The 14,327-nt window shown below is 39.2% G+C and overlaps 1 protein-coding gene across 2 annotated transcripts in view; it reads right to left on the reverse strand.

Moving 5' to 3' along the window:
- The window catches only part of LOC126979437 (E3 ubiquitin-protein ligase RNF13-like), a 69,739-nt gene that overhangs the window by 28,054 nt on the left and 27,358 nt on the right, over positions 1 to 14,327 (reverse strand). For both annotated transcript variants that reach the window (XM_050828740.1, XM_050828741.1), the window contains 2 exons: positions 12,859 to 12,950; positions 156 to 258 (listed from right to left, as the gene is read on the reverse strand). In XM_050828740.1, the coding sequence (XP_050684697.1) occupies positions 156 to 258; positions 12,859 to 12,950 (195 nt within the window). The remainder of the gene's footprint in view (positions 1 to 155; positions 259 to 12,858; positions 12,951 to 14,327) is intronic.

Consider the following 14,327-nt stretch of genomic DNA (forward strand, 5'->3'; position numbering starts at 1 on the left):
ACCGATGCCCACCCCACATTTTCCAGGAAGGTGTACTTCGCAATCGCGTTTTGCAATGTAAAATTGTGGACTGTATATTCTCGCGTCAATTTACGTCTTAACGTGAAAGTGAAATTGGTAGTCGGTGTAATTTAAAAACAAAAAATAAAACTTACTTATTTATATAAATGTACTCTTCGGAAAGTATCTGGCCCGCCAGGTCACTCACGAACACCGAAGGAATATCTATCCCTACCGGGTCCTTCGCTGACATCGTCTCTGGAATATTAATCATATTATTATAAATTCAAATTCAAATATTTTTATTCAAAATAGGATGTGAAATCACTTATTGAAAGTCAAAAACTACCACCAATTCCAAAATGAATGGCTCAGACCTGAGAAGAACGGGCGCAACAAATTCAGCGGGCGAAAAAATATGTTTACAAAGTAATATTGTACAATTAAACTTATTATTTAATACCCTGAGGGCGGTCACTCCATTCCCAATCTGAATAGATATATCAGTGCAGATATCTAATATATAAAATTCTCATGTCGTGGTGTTTGTAGTTAAACTCCTTCGAAACGGCTGGACCTTGATTCTCATGAAATTTTGAGTGCATATTGGGTAGGTCTGAGAATCGGACAACATCTATTTTTCATTCCCCTAAGTGTTAAGGGTGGTCCACGCCATTTTTTTTTATTTTTTTTACATTTTTTTTAAATTTGTTTGATTATGAATCAGCATTAAAAAATACATACAACTTCAAATTTTCACCCATCTACGATCAACAGTTACTTTTGTATCGCGATTTCAATATCGGCTATACAACGTTTGCTGGGTCAGCTAGTATCCAATATATATCACAGTTCATACTAGTTTAGCTGTCTTTACTGCCTGTATTGTATGTAAATAAAGTTATTATTATTTTTCAAGAGGATTTCATCATTAATCGAAAGACGTCCACTGCATGACAAAGTCGCCCCTTTTTAGAGGATTTCATCTAACATAATTGGTGAGATGTAACACATTTTTGTTTATACAGCGTGTCCCAATAATGGCGACATTGATTCTACACACGGGTAGAGTTATCTAACCTTAATCGTAAAAAAATAATTCTAAAATTTAAAGTAAATAATTTAAATTTACAAACTAAAAAATATTACATTTTAAAAATAAAATTTTAATCACCCTTACTGGCTACGCTAGCGAGCGGCTACTAGATTTATTACAGGATGTTCCGAAATTGTATTATGGATTTTTTTTTAACAAAAAACAACCGACATCAAAAACACTATTCCAAAACAATAGATATAATATACCTATCCTAAAAAGTATAAAAATAATTACGTACTTTTATACAATCTAGTTAATTAATCTTATTCTAGTTATGATTATTCTTATTTTTGATGTTCAAATAAAAAAAAGAATTATCAAAATATTATATAATATTATCCAAGAGCGTTGCCGGGCTTTAAGGATGGTGTACGTATTTTTGAAGGTACCCATGTCGTATTGTCCCGGAAACACCGCACAAGGAAGCTAATTCCACAGCTTTGTAGCACGTGGAAGAAAGCTCCTTGAAAGCCGCGCTGTGGAGTACCGCCATACATCCAGGTGGTGGGGATGATATCCCAACTTGTGGCGTGTCGTGCGAAGGTGGAATTCGGCGGCAGGAATCAGGTGACACAGCTCATCAGAACACTCCCCGAGATAAATGTGGTAGAAGATACACAATGAAGCGACGGCTCTACTAAACGCCAAGTGATCCAGCAGTTCACAGAGCACTTGGTCTCCGACAATTCGAGCTGCTCTGCGTCAACGTATCAAATGGATCCATCTGATATTGGGGTGCGCCAGACCAGAGATGACAGCAATACTCCATATGTGGACCTGCGCTTTATACAGCGCTAGAATGTAGTCCGGATTGAAGTATTGCCGTGCTCTGCCCAGCTTCTTCGAAGCCAATTTGGCTTTGATGAATTTTCTTGCGCCCGTTCTTCTCAGGTCTGAGGCATACTTTTTCATATGGGTGGTTTTGGTGGAGCAGATCCTTCAGCTGAGGGTATTTGATACGCCCTTCCCATTACAATGCTGCTCAGGATTCATGAAAAATCCAAAAATTCTGAGCGGCACTACAAGTGCGCTCGTCACTTTGAGACTTAAGTTGTTTATTCTCATTTGCCCAATAATTTCACTAGCTACAGTAGTCCTTCTGACCGAAGCACAATAATGCTGACACATTACTGATTCACGACAGAAATAGGCGCCGTTGTGGTACCCATACTCTAGCCGTAGCATCCTGTGCAAAGGAGCCTCCCACTGCTTCACCAGAAAGTTAAGAAACCACCACTGTAGAAGTTCCCAGACGTGGGAAATTATGCAATACTCCCCCCTATCGGGGACCGAATATGCACGTACATGTTAGTAGGTAATACACAGCACTGTATCAACAGGGTCATCAACTTAAGATGGTAACCTCTAAAAAACCAACTAATAAATAGAATCACACCGGATATATCGATAAATCTGCAAATGTAAACATAGCACAACGGAGCATTGATCGATAATGCCACTTCCATATATATACAATTTATCTTAATTATTAATATTACGCACAATAATTATTAAACAAACGCAAATTTATCACAAACCACACATACCTACTGCATCTACATGAGAATGAAAGAGTGTCAGGGAGTCTCTACTTAATCAGAAAATTAGAAAATTGAATCAATGACAGTTTTTTAAAAACCGGCCAAGTGCGAGTCGGAGTCGTATATATATACATATATATACACCTAGGCAATACTGAAAATGTTTAAAAAATGAAAATCGGCTTAATGTAGAAAGTTGCCAATACTTTTATTGTTTTTGGAAGTAATCTCCGTTCCTCTCTATACATCGTCGCATTCGATGGAACCACTGAGAAAAGCAGTGGGCCCATTCATCTCCTATGGAATTTTCGTGCGCTTTCACCGCATCTTCAGGGCTCGTAAAGCGAATACCTCGAATTTTATCTTTAGTTCTTGGAAATAAATAACTCATTATCTCGACACCTGCCATAGTCATAAAAGGCATTTATTTTCTCAAAATTGATTCCTTTAGAATTCTTTTTGATGTCATTTCTAATATACAAGATACTACTACCGCTTCGGAAACAAAACAAGACACAAGAAGTCAAATATTCAACAACAAACAAGAAGTATAATACGTCGTCAAAATTGGCGAGCAGCTTTCCAGGTGCCCGACCGTAAAACGCAAGTTCTGGTCGTTGTCGAAAGCTGCTCTTGGTAACTTCAACCATCCGTCCATGCCGCCGTTGCACATGAGGAATGACACCCTGGCCCATACGGCAAAAGAGAAAGCCGATCTCCTGTGCACTCTTTTTGCCTCCAACTCGGTTCTTGACGACATTGGAAAAACACCGCCTACCATCCCGGGGTGTCAGAGCTACCAAAATCATGGAGTGCATAATTAACCGCCAGCTTTGGGTATACCTTGAGGGTCACCAGTTGATCAACGACCGGCAGTACGGCTTTCGCCATGGTCGGTCGACTGGCGATCTTCTGGTATACCTAACACATAGATGGCCAGCGGCTATTGAAAGCAAGGGGGAAGGCCCGGCAGTTAGCCTGGATATAGCGAAGGCCTTTGATCGTGTATGGCACAAGGCGCTCCTCTCAAAACTTCCATCATTTGGGCTTCCTGAGAGCTTATGCAAGTGGACCTCCAGCTCGGGAAATTGTCGACCAGTGCCGGGAGAAACTTGTGTCTTCTATTAGTATACTTTAGTTATTTTCATAGTATTATGTCTTATGGTATATTGTTATGGGGCAGTGCGGCCGATATTAATACTATCTTTGTGCTGCAGAAGAGGGCTATTCGCGCGATTTATAACCTAGGTCCTAAAGAATCATTAAGAGAAAATTTTTAATTAATAAATATTTTGACTGTTGCTTCTCAATACATTTTCGATAATGTTTTGTATGTTCATAAGCACATTGAGGAATTTTCTAGAAACTGTGACATTCATAATGTTAACACGAGGAATAAACATAAACTTGTAATGCCTACTACTCGGTTGGGTCGGGTTAGTAAGTCTTTTGTTCTACAATATGATCCCAGAAAATGTACAAAACAAATGTGTTACCAAATTTAAAAGATTGTTAAAAAACGTTTGTGTGGGAAAGGTTATTATAGCATAAACGATTTTCTTAATGACACCACGGACTGGGAATAAAGCGAACACCCTCAGGCTCTTTAATTATAAATGTTTACTGTACGATATTACATTGTAATCCATATTTTATATTAAAAAGAAAAAGCCCGCTGAGTTTCTTGCACCCATTCTTCTCAGGTCTGAGGCAGTCTCTTTTGAATGGGTGGTAGATTTTGACGTTAAATAAATGATTTTGAATCCTATTTTGAATAAAAATATTTGAATTTGAATTTATCGAGTCCTCTCTCGAGATGGTCGCGGAATGGGGTAAATTGAACCTTGTCCAATTTAACCCCCAGAAGACTCAAGTTTGCGCGTTTACCACTAAAATCCCCATTTGCCGTATCACCGCTCTTCGACAACACTTCCCTTAAAGCCTCGCCTAGTATCGGAATACTGAATAATACACATTCTAGCGCTCTACAAAGCGCAGGTCCGGCCACACATGGAGTATTGCTGTCATCTCTGGTCTGGCGCACCCCAGTGTCTGCTCGATCCATTTCACCGCGTACAACGCAGAGCAGCTCGAATTCAGCTCGGGGACCCAGTGCTCTGTGAACGGCTGGAACACTTGGCGTTGCGTAGAGACGTCGCTTCATTGTGTGTCTTCTACCGCATTTATCACGGGGAGTGTTCCAAAGAGCTGTTTAACCTGATTCCTGCCGCCGAATTCCACCTTTGCACGACACGCCACAAATTAGGATATCATCCCCACCATGTGTGGCGGTCCTCCACAGTGCGGTTTTCAAGGAGCTTTCTTCCTCGTACTACTAAGCTGTGGAATGAGCTTCCTTGTGCGGTGTTTCCGGGACGATACGACATGGGTACTTTCAAAAAAAGCGCGTACACCTTCCTTAAAGGCCGGCAACGCTCTTGTGATTCCTCTGGTGTTGCAAGAGAATGTGGGCGGCGGTGATTACTTAGCACCAGGACCCGTACGCTCGTTTGTCCTCCTATTCCATAAAAAAAAATATTCAACAGTCCGTTTTGCGGAGTGCGCTGAAGCTTTGTCGTGGTGAAGGAGGATCCTGCTTCGAGGACGCCGCTGTCGATTTTTTTCCAAGACAACAGGCAAACAGCGATTGACATACCAGTCTGCAGTAACTGTCCTTCCATCTTCTAGCACAACTGTCGCGAAATGACCTTTCCGCCCAAAGAATGAGTTGGCCGATCCTCGAAATAAACACCCACTGAGCTGATGTCTTTTGGTTTCGGGTTCGTAGCAATATATCCAGCTTTCATCAACTGTGCCTTTTACAACAGGATCCCAGAAAATGTTCAAAACAAAAGTATCACGTTATTCAAAATAATTGTTAAAAAACGTGTGTGTGGTAAAGGTTACTATAACATAAATTACTTTCTTAATGATACCACAGATTGGGAATGGAGCGACCGCCCTCAGGCTAATAAATAATAAGTTTAATTGTACAATGTTACTTTAATTGTAAAACATATTTTTGATGAAAAAAATGCCCGCTGAGTTTGTTGCGCCCATTCTTTTACGGCCTGAGGCATTCATTTTGGAATGGTAGTTTTTTTGATTTTCAATAAGTGATGTCACATCCTATTTTGAATAAAACTATTTGAATTTGAAGATGTCAAATACAGCATTTGAGTCACCGCCGTTGAACTTATCTAACATTTGGCGACACCAGTTCATGCGAAGGTGTTTCTGGTCGTCGGTTAAAGGATGGGGCATCCATCTGGTACAAAGCTTCCTGACGTCTAAATGTTTGTGTAATATTTTTTGAACTTGAATCATACCAATGCCTAGGCTTGCCCCTACCTGCTGATAGGTCATGCTCTTATCTTCCTCTATCATGCGTCGCACAGCACTGATGTTATCTTCAGTAGTCCCTGTTAAAGGACGTCCCTCACGCGGATCATCATAGAGCTATGTCCACGCTTAAACTCAAACCAATTGTAAATAATGGCACGAGATGGGGCTTCATTAAGAAATGCTAATCGCAGCCTATCATAGCTTTGTTGTTGAGTAAGCCCACAACGAAAGTCATAATAAATAACTGACCGAAATTTTTCTCGCGTTAGTTCATTTTCACGTGTAACAAGAGTTTTAGATTTACCCCCAATTCACAAAAACAAATGACAATTGAATGCAATATTACATTAGGTTACCAAAGAGTTCTAAAATTGAAATTCAAAAAAAGTTTTCATCAGCAATGTTTCTAACTGGCCAGTTCTAAACATTTCAGTGTTACCCACGTATATATAGAAAGGAATGTGAATGTGGAAATGATATCCATGATAAGACACGTATGGGTCTGATGAAATAAAAATTTGTGATTCAGTTAAGTATGGGGAACTTCTAAAATTTATTGCTTTTTTTCTATTTTTGTGTTTGAAAATGTTAACGCGGTTCACAGAATACGTCTACCTACCAAGTTTCAACAGTGTAGTTCTTATAGTTTTGGAAAACTGTGGCTGTGACATACACGGACAGACAGACAGACACGACGAATCTATTAGGGTTCCGCCAACTTTTTTGCCATTTGGCTACGGAACCCTAAAAATTTACGCCCGCTGAGTTTGTTGCGCCCCGTGCTTGTCAGGTCTGAGGCATACTTTTTGGAATGGGTGGTAGTATTTGACTTTCAATAAGTGATAATATCATATACTATTTTTAATAAAAATATTTATACATTTGTTTCCGAAGCGGTAGTAGAATCAAGTATATTAGAAATGACTGAATTCTAAAGTAATCAATTTTGAGAAAATAAATGCCTTTTATGCCTATATTTAATATATCGTACTATTTAAAATTATTGTTCTTTGCATAAGATTGCTGAAGTTATTACAATTGTTTATCGCGGTCTATTAATATCATGCCACAAACAATGCATAGGCTACGGATTTCAGACAACGATATAATTAATAAAAATAAAATATAATATCACATCTATATATGAAAACATACAAATGCTTGTACCTACCAGGATTTAAATCCTAGTTAAGTTTTTTTTAATGAAAATACAAGACGAGACGAGCAGGACTTTCAACTGATGGTAATCGAGACGCCCTGCCCATAACGATGCACTGCCGCTTCGGATTCTTGAAAACCCAAAAAATTCTGAGCGGCACTACAATTGCGCTCGTCACCTTGAGACAGAAGATGTAAAGTCTCATTTGTCCAGCAATTACACTAGTTACGGCCGGCGCCTTTCAAAACACAATAATGCTTACACATTACTGCTTCACAGCGGAAATAGGCGCCGTTGTGGTACCCATAATCTAGCCGGCATCCTGTACAAAGGATCTCCTGGTACTGGTAAATAGTAATCGGGGTAACAGAACACGGTGCTTAGATTAAAAAATATTATCTTAATATATATAAATTACGTGTCACGTTGTTTGTCCACAATAGACTCCTAAACTAATGAACGGATTTTAATGGGGATTACTTCATGGAGTGCAGTTTAGGCCCACTTGAGAGATAGGATACTTTTTATTTCGATATGGGAATCATAATTATTTTTATTTCCAATATTTGTTTTGTATGGACATATTTTCTGTGAGAGAATTTATTGACGCACGGTTTGACAGTTCTGCTGTGAAATAATTTCATTACAACAACAGGAAGCATATTTTACGAAATAATTCTTGATGTTAATATTTTATATATTATTGACAAATTCATAAAAAAATCAGTTTTTTATTTATTATGTACAGAACAACGTCTGTCGGGTCAGCTAAGTCAGTAATATTTAAACATAATGTAAATAATAAACTTACAATAAACGCTGTAGTAACATCCATGTTTATCACAAGTACGTAAATAGTAAATGTTCGATTTACATTGACATGAATAATATGGGAAGGATGCCCTTTGATAGTGAACTTCAACTTGTTTACTATCTCCAGCGCTTTGTACCAAAAACCAATGAATCAATCTTAATTATAAGCATAGATAGAGCCTCTTGATGCTAGACAGTACCAGTGGGAGGCTCCTTTATACAGGATGCCGGCTAGTTTATAGGTACCACAACGGCGCCTATTTCTGCCGTGAAGCAGTAATATAAGCATTACTGTGTTTCGGTCTGAAGGGCGCCGTAGCTAGTGAAATTACTGGGCAAATATAATTTAACATTTTATGTCTCACGGTGACGAGAGCAGTTGTAGTGCCCAGAACTTTTGAGGTTATTCAAGAATCCTAAGCGGCATTGCATTGTTATGGACAGGGCGTATCAATTACCATCAGCTGAACGTCTTGCTCGTCTCGTCCCTTTTTTAATAAAAAAAGAAACAAACCGGTGAAGACAGGCCAGGCTTATTACTATAGTGTGCGTGACAAGCTACAATTAACACTCGTGATTTGTATGAAATTTTGTGTTACACAAATTAAATTTGTAACCAAACTTTATGCACGATGCTGGACTCGAACCCGCGAGCGCTCTCGCATTCCGTGCGAGCGCTCTTACACTGAGCCAACCGTTCGTCTGTCTTGTTCAACTGCCAGGTTATGGCTGTCAGGCGCACGGAACGCGTGAGGGCTCGGCTTCGAGTTCCGCATCGTTCATAAAATTTGTTAGCTTACATTGCTAACACTACGAGAAAGGTCAAAATTATGTACAACTTAAAATGGTCTACAAAAAAGTTCACGATGGTATGTCTATCTCTTAGGCATAAACCACAATAATAATTTTTTATCCTTTACTTTTTACGAGAAATAAATGCTTATTTACGAAGCGATTTTAAGCAATACAACATAAATTAAATTTATTGTGCATTAAATATACATTTATACGGCCATTTACAGCATTTATTTATTTGTTTACTAATAATCCAACAGCTTTATATACCATTACAATAGACTTGAAGCACAAGAATCTAACAAACTTCTTTTGTATAGACTCAATTTTGTTTATATGTACTGCATAGTGAGGTGACCAAATACATGATGCATAATCAAGGATACTCCTTACGTATGTTGAGTACAGAGTTTTCATGTTATTATGTTATATTTGTAAAAGATATACATGTACGTTTGATAAATCCGAGTCGTTTAAGAGCTCGATTAGTTATAATTTCAATGTATTCAGACAACGTTAATTTAGAGTCCAGTGTAACACCAAGATCCCGAACCGACTTTACTTCTTTTATTAAGGAGTCAACTATATTGTACGTAAATTTAATCGGACATTTTTGCCTCGTGAATGTTATTTTTTGGCATTATACTGCCAGATTATTCAAATCCTTTTGTATAAGATGACAGTCTGCAGTTGAATCAATGGCATAGTATTTTTTTTTATCATCTGCATAAATCAAGAAACGTGCGTGTTTAAAACAGCTAAATATGTCAAATAAATATGCGTTATACAGCAGTGGTCCTAACTGGAACTCCAGATAACGCATATATAAAATCACTTTTGGCACCACCCAGAACTACAGCCTGTCTTCTGTTTATTATGTAGGAGTAAAGCCATCAATGTAAATCACCTCTTATACCAAGCGCATATAATTGTTTTTTGCAGAATAATGTGATCCACGCGGTCAAAAGCCTTTTCAAAATCCGTATAGATAACATCCACCTGTTTTCCTTTACTCATTTTATCGACAGTGTAATTAACAAGCACAGAAAAGTTTGTAACAGTAGAGCGCCTCTTCATGAAACCATGTAAATTAAATGAATATTTTCGAAGATATTGCAGATTCGAAATGCAGCGGCGGAGTGTGTCAAAAATCACTGACCCGTATAAATACCACTGGACATGACGTTCCTTAAGTTTGACAGCAAATTTTTTGTGCCTATTTGAAGCGCCACTCGCTAGCGTCCAGAGAACTAAATTTGACGTATAAAACAAATGGCTGCGAGAGAAGCGTATAGTACTCTGAAGTATTATTGCATTTTGAATTAATTTCGTTCGTTTTCCGTGTTATTTACACTTCAAGAATCAACATTATAAAGTACAAGTATTTTTTTTGTAAATAGATTTCCTATCGATGTCTGTTTAGCTGATGTTGTCATTACTAGTTTAAGTACTGCAGACTCTCGCTACATGGCCAACAGCGCCAAACTGGCGAATATCAAATAGGCACAAAAGCACTTTGACAGCCGCCAATCCAGTGGTATATAGTAGAGGTCAGTGCTATAAATAGTGCGTCGAAGGCCACACTTCGCCCTATTGCACTTTACGATAGTAACGATAGTAATTTATATGGCAAAACAACGTTTGCCGGGTCAGCTAGTAAAAGTTACAAATACAACTGGCCTTTTAATGGATAAAATATGTCTAAAAACATAATTATACTCATCAAAGTAGTATTAGATTCTCTTATGTTTGACCCCAGATGCTCACAATCACGGACTAGTAAAAAAAGAAGGACTCCGCGCCGTGATATTAGCAAGTAAAGCACCTTTATGCTAGTGTGTGTGCGGTTACGGGGTATACCAGTTATGTAATTTTTTCTCCATTAAATAATCATATGTCCGCAAATACTTTTATATTATTGTTTATACAATTTTTCACAACGCACGATGGCATTTTTATAATATTTTATTGCGACGCAAACTGATCTGTCACAGACGATGGCAAATCTCGTAATGGCGGCCGATCGGCTTGTATTAGTGTAAGTGTATGCGTGGGGCTATGTATTTACACGTTTACCGGCTTGTTTTGGTGCCTCACTGTTATGTAAGGTGACACGGAGTCCTTATTTTTTTAATAATTTATTTTTGGGAAACAAACAGTATTTAAAACATTTACAAAAATAAAGTTTCCACTAATATACATGTCATGTGAGAAATCAAAAAAGAGGATAAACAAAATAAAAAACTTACAAAACTTTAGAAGAAGAAAAACACAAACGGATTATTGCTAACTTAAATGAAATTATATATACAAGTATTCTCTAATATCATTCTTAAGCTGTTTGATCGTTTAATCATTATGAATGTGAAACGCCGAAATTACATTGTTTTGTTGCCATATGAATCTTCTTAAATAATTACATACAGCGGAAAAGGATTACACTCACTGGCTAGCATAGATAATACACAATATACTTGAGATAGATGTGCCAATGACGTTTTTATTTTGTAAAATCAGTGTACCTAGGCTAAGAGATGGCACTGCGTTATTTTTACGCTCGTAGCGTACCGTCGCTAGATGGCGCTAATTATCTTTATAGTTTTTACTATTGCTGTAGAGTCTAGTCTACACTCTATGTAGACCGTATTGATTGGATACCTACCGAATACTGATGTTTGTTTTAATTGTGTGGTTGGAAATTGTTATTCGTTTATTAAGTTCAGGGGTTACCTTTAGATAGGATGAGCCATTCTATGATTACAACACGATAGTCAAATGTTGTTTTAATAAGTAAGTTAAGTGAGTTTTTGCTATCAGTAGCGCTATATATCCATCTATCATGTATGTAAAATGATCGCCATCGTGATGAAGTTGCAGCGTACCTAATAGATGGCTGCACTTTCAATGCAAATTTTTTTCATGTGCCAATGTAGGGGAGTTGCACCCCCCTGCTGTCTAGTATAGTGCGATAGGCAAGGATGCAATAGAACATCTGCTACATGCGAGTGCGCAATGTGCATGTGTGTGTTTGTGTGATGTAATAGAAGTTAGAACACATTACAAAATGGCGGTTACAGTGAGCAACATTTCGGAGCAACGCCTGATATAAATAAAGAATGCATGATCGGTGAAGGTCGAGGATAGGCCGGATCTTAGATTATTTCGTAATATTAAGCGAGCATTTTATCGACCATTCTGTTACCACAGCAGATTCAAGCAGCGCCAGTTCACGAGGATCACGTACGTACCATATTTTAGAAAAGGAAACGACTCGCCCTACGACGACGCCACAAGCAATGCATTTTAAGTGAGGTCAACACGTAACTAGTGTATCGTTTGCTGTCTATTAATGATACCCAAAAGCATTCGATCGTTCACAGACCGGGCGAAGATGCCCAAGTTCTTTCAATGACTTTTTGTACGAAAAGAGTGCCATTTTTTGTTTATGAGAGGGCATACGGGCAAGAGGCTCACGGGATGGGGACCCATGGACATCCGCAACAGCAGGTGCCAAGCGATGCATTGCCGGCCTTTAAGATGTGAGTATGCTCTTTCCTTGAAGGTCCCTAAGTAGTATCAGTTCGAGAAATCAGCAGTCAGTAATTGATCCAGTGAGAGGCCCACATCTTTACGCAACGCCAAAGAATCAAGCCGAACGGAGATGATCGTCGATGATTCGAGCCGCTCTTCGTTGTATGCGGTCAAATGGAAGAAGCTGGTACTGGGGAGCACCCGTCCAGAGTTGAGAACAGTAGATGAAGTATTGAGGCCGAATTTGCGCCTTATATAGTTGCAGCCGGTGGCTAATAGTAAAGTTCTGTCTCGCCCTACTGTACTCAGTACACCCAGCTTTTTAGAGGCCAGTTTGGCCTTCTCTTTCGACGCCAAGAATGCCGATACAGGCTGTGCAAGTTAGAGGAGTGGTTTCTAATCGAAGGGATACGACAAAGGGAGACTTTTTAGCGGTGAACGCACAAACCTGTATATAACTACTTACTACGTACCTATAAAGTATATACCTACTTCTTGTTAACGACTGTCGTTGTAGCATGGTTCAAAAAAGTATAAATACTGCTAATGAAGTGCTCTCTTAGTCTACTACTCACCGAGCTCACTGGAGTTAACATTGTGCACGATAGCACAGTTAAACCCGGCCGCCTGAGCGTTGCGCACCTTCACCTCGAAGCTACAGTTAAACCTAGAATATAATATATTTATAAGTACTTATTGTCGTGAACAAGTCAAAATAACTCTGTCTAAGGCTTATTGCCAATCATTTTACACGTGCAGCCTTTAGACCGGCTATACGCAGATGGCATACAACGCGCTGCGAGTGCAATATAATGACGCGTTTAGGGTAGTGATGGGGCTGCCTAGGTTTTGTAGTGCATCCGGCATGTTTGCGGAGGCGCGCGTTGATGATTTTTACGCGATCATTAGAAAAAGATGCGCATCATATATAATGAACAGGCTCCAGGCTAGCCCCAACACTGTCCTAAGCGCGTTGGCATGCAGGTGGGACTCCCCACTGCTGAGGCATTGGATAGGTTTGCATGCGCCTCTAGCTAGGTGCAACTTATTGTGAAAATATCTAACCTTACTAACATATTTTTTAAGAAAAATTAACTAACTTACATACAATTACTAACACTACCACTAACATTACTAACTTAGTCTAAAAAAAATTATTAAAATAAATGATTATTATTATTATTATTTATACATTTGACATATTAAGTAACGGGAAAAGCAAGACGTTAACACCTGTAGGTAGGTGCTTCACCTACACAGCTCACACACTACTCACACCTACAGGTGTTACTACTACAATGTTGTGCCGTTCAGGATTCTTGAAACGATCTTCTTCTATCGAGTCCTCCTTTAACAAGGTCGCAGAATGGCGTAAAATGAACCTTGTCCAATTGGACCCCCAGAAGACTCAAGTTTGCCCGTTAACCACTAAAAACCCCGTTTCTCGTATCACCACTCTTCGACAACACCTCCCATAAACCCTAGCCTAGTATCGGAATACCGGGTCTTGAAATCTGGAGCGATTGCCAATCCCGCGGTCATCTGGAGGGCAAAGCCACATTGGCTTCGAAGAATATTTAAGCCGGCAAACATTCTAGCGCTCTACAAGGCGCAGGTCCGGCCACGTATGGAGTCTTGCTGTCATCTCTGGTCTGGCGCATCCCAGTATCAGCTCGAACCATTTGACTGCGTGCAACGAAGAGCTGCTTGAATTATCAGGGAGCTAGTGCTCTGTGAACGGCTTGATAACCTTTTTGTGCGGTTTTCAAGGAACTTTCCTCCACGCTCCTTAAAGGCCGGCAACGCGCGCTCCTGTAATTCCTCTGGTGTTGAAAGAGAATATGGGCAGCATTGATCACTTAATACCAGGTGACCCGTGCGCTCGTTTGTCCTCTTTTTCCATAAAAAATAAACAATTCTGAGTCTCTTCATATTACAGCAAACCGAAGCATGTGTACTGCGCGCACTCTACTGCTTACTGGTAGGAAATAGCCGCCGCTGTTCTACCTACTATGGCAGGGATCTAGCCAGCATACTATGGTAG

The sequence above is a fragment of the Leptidea sinapis genome, chromosome 3 (assembly GCF_905404315.1).
Source record: "Leptidea sinapis chromosome 3, ilLepSina1.1, whole genome shotgun sequence".
In the NCBI taxonomy this organism is placed as follows: domain Eukaryota; kingdom Metazoa; phylum Arthropoda; class Insecta; order Lepidoptera; family Pieridae; genus Leptidea; species Leptidea sinapis.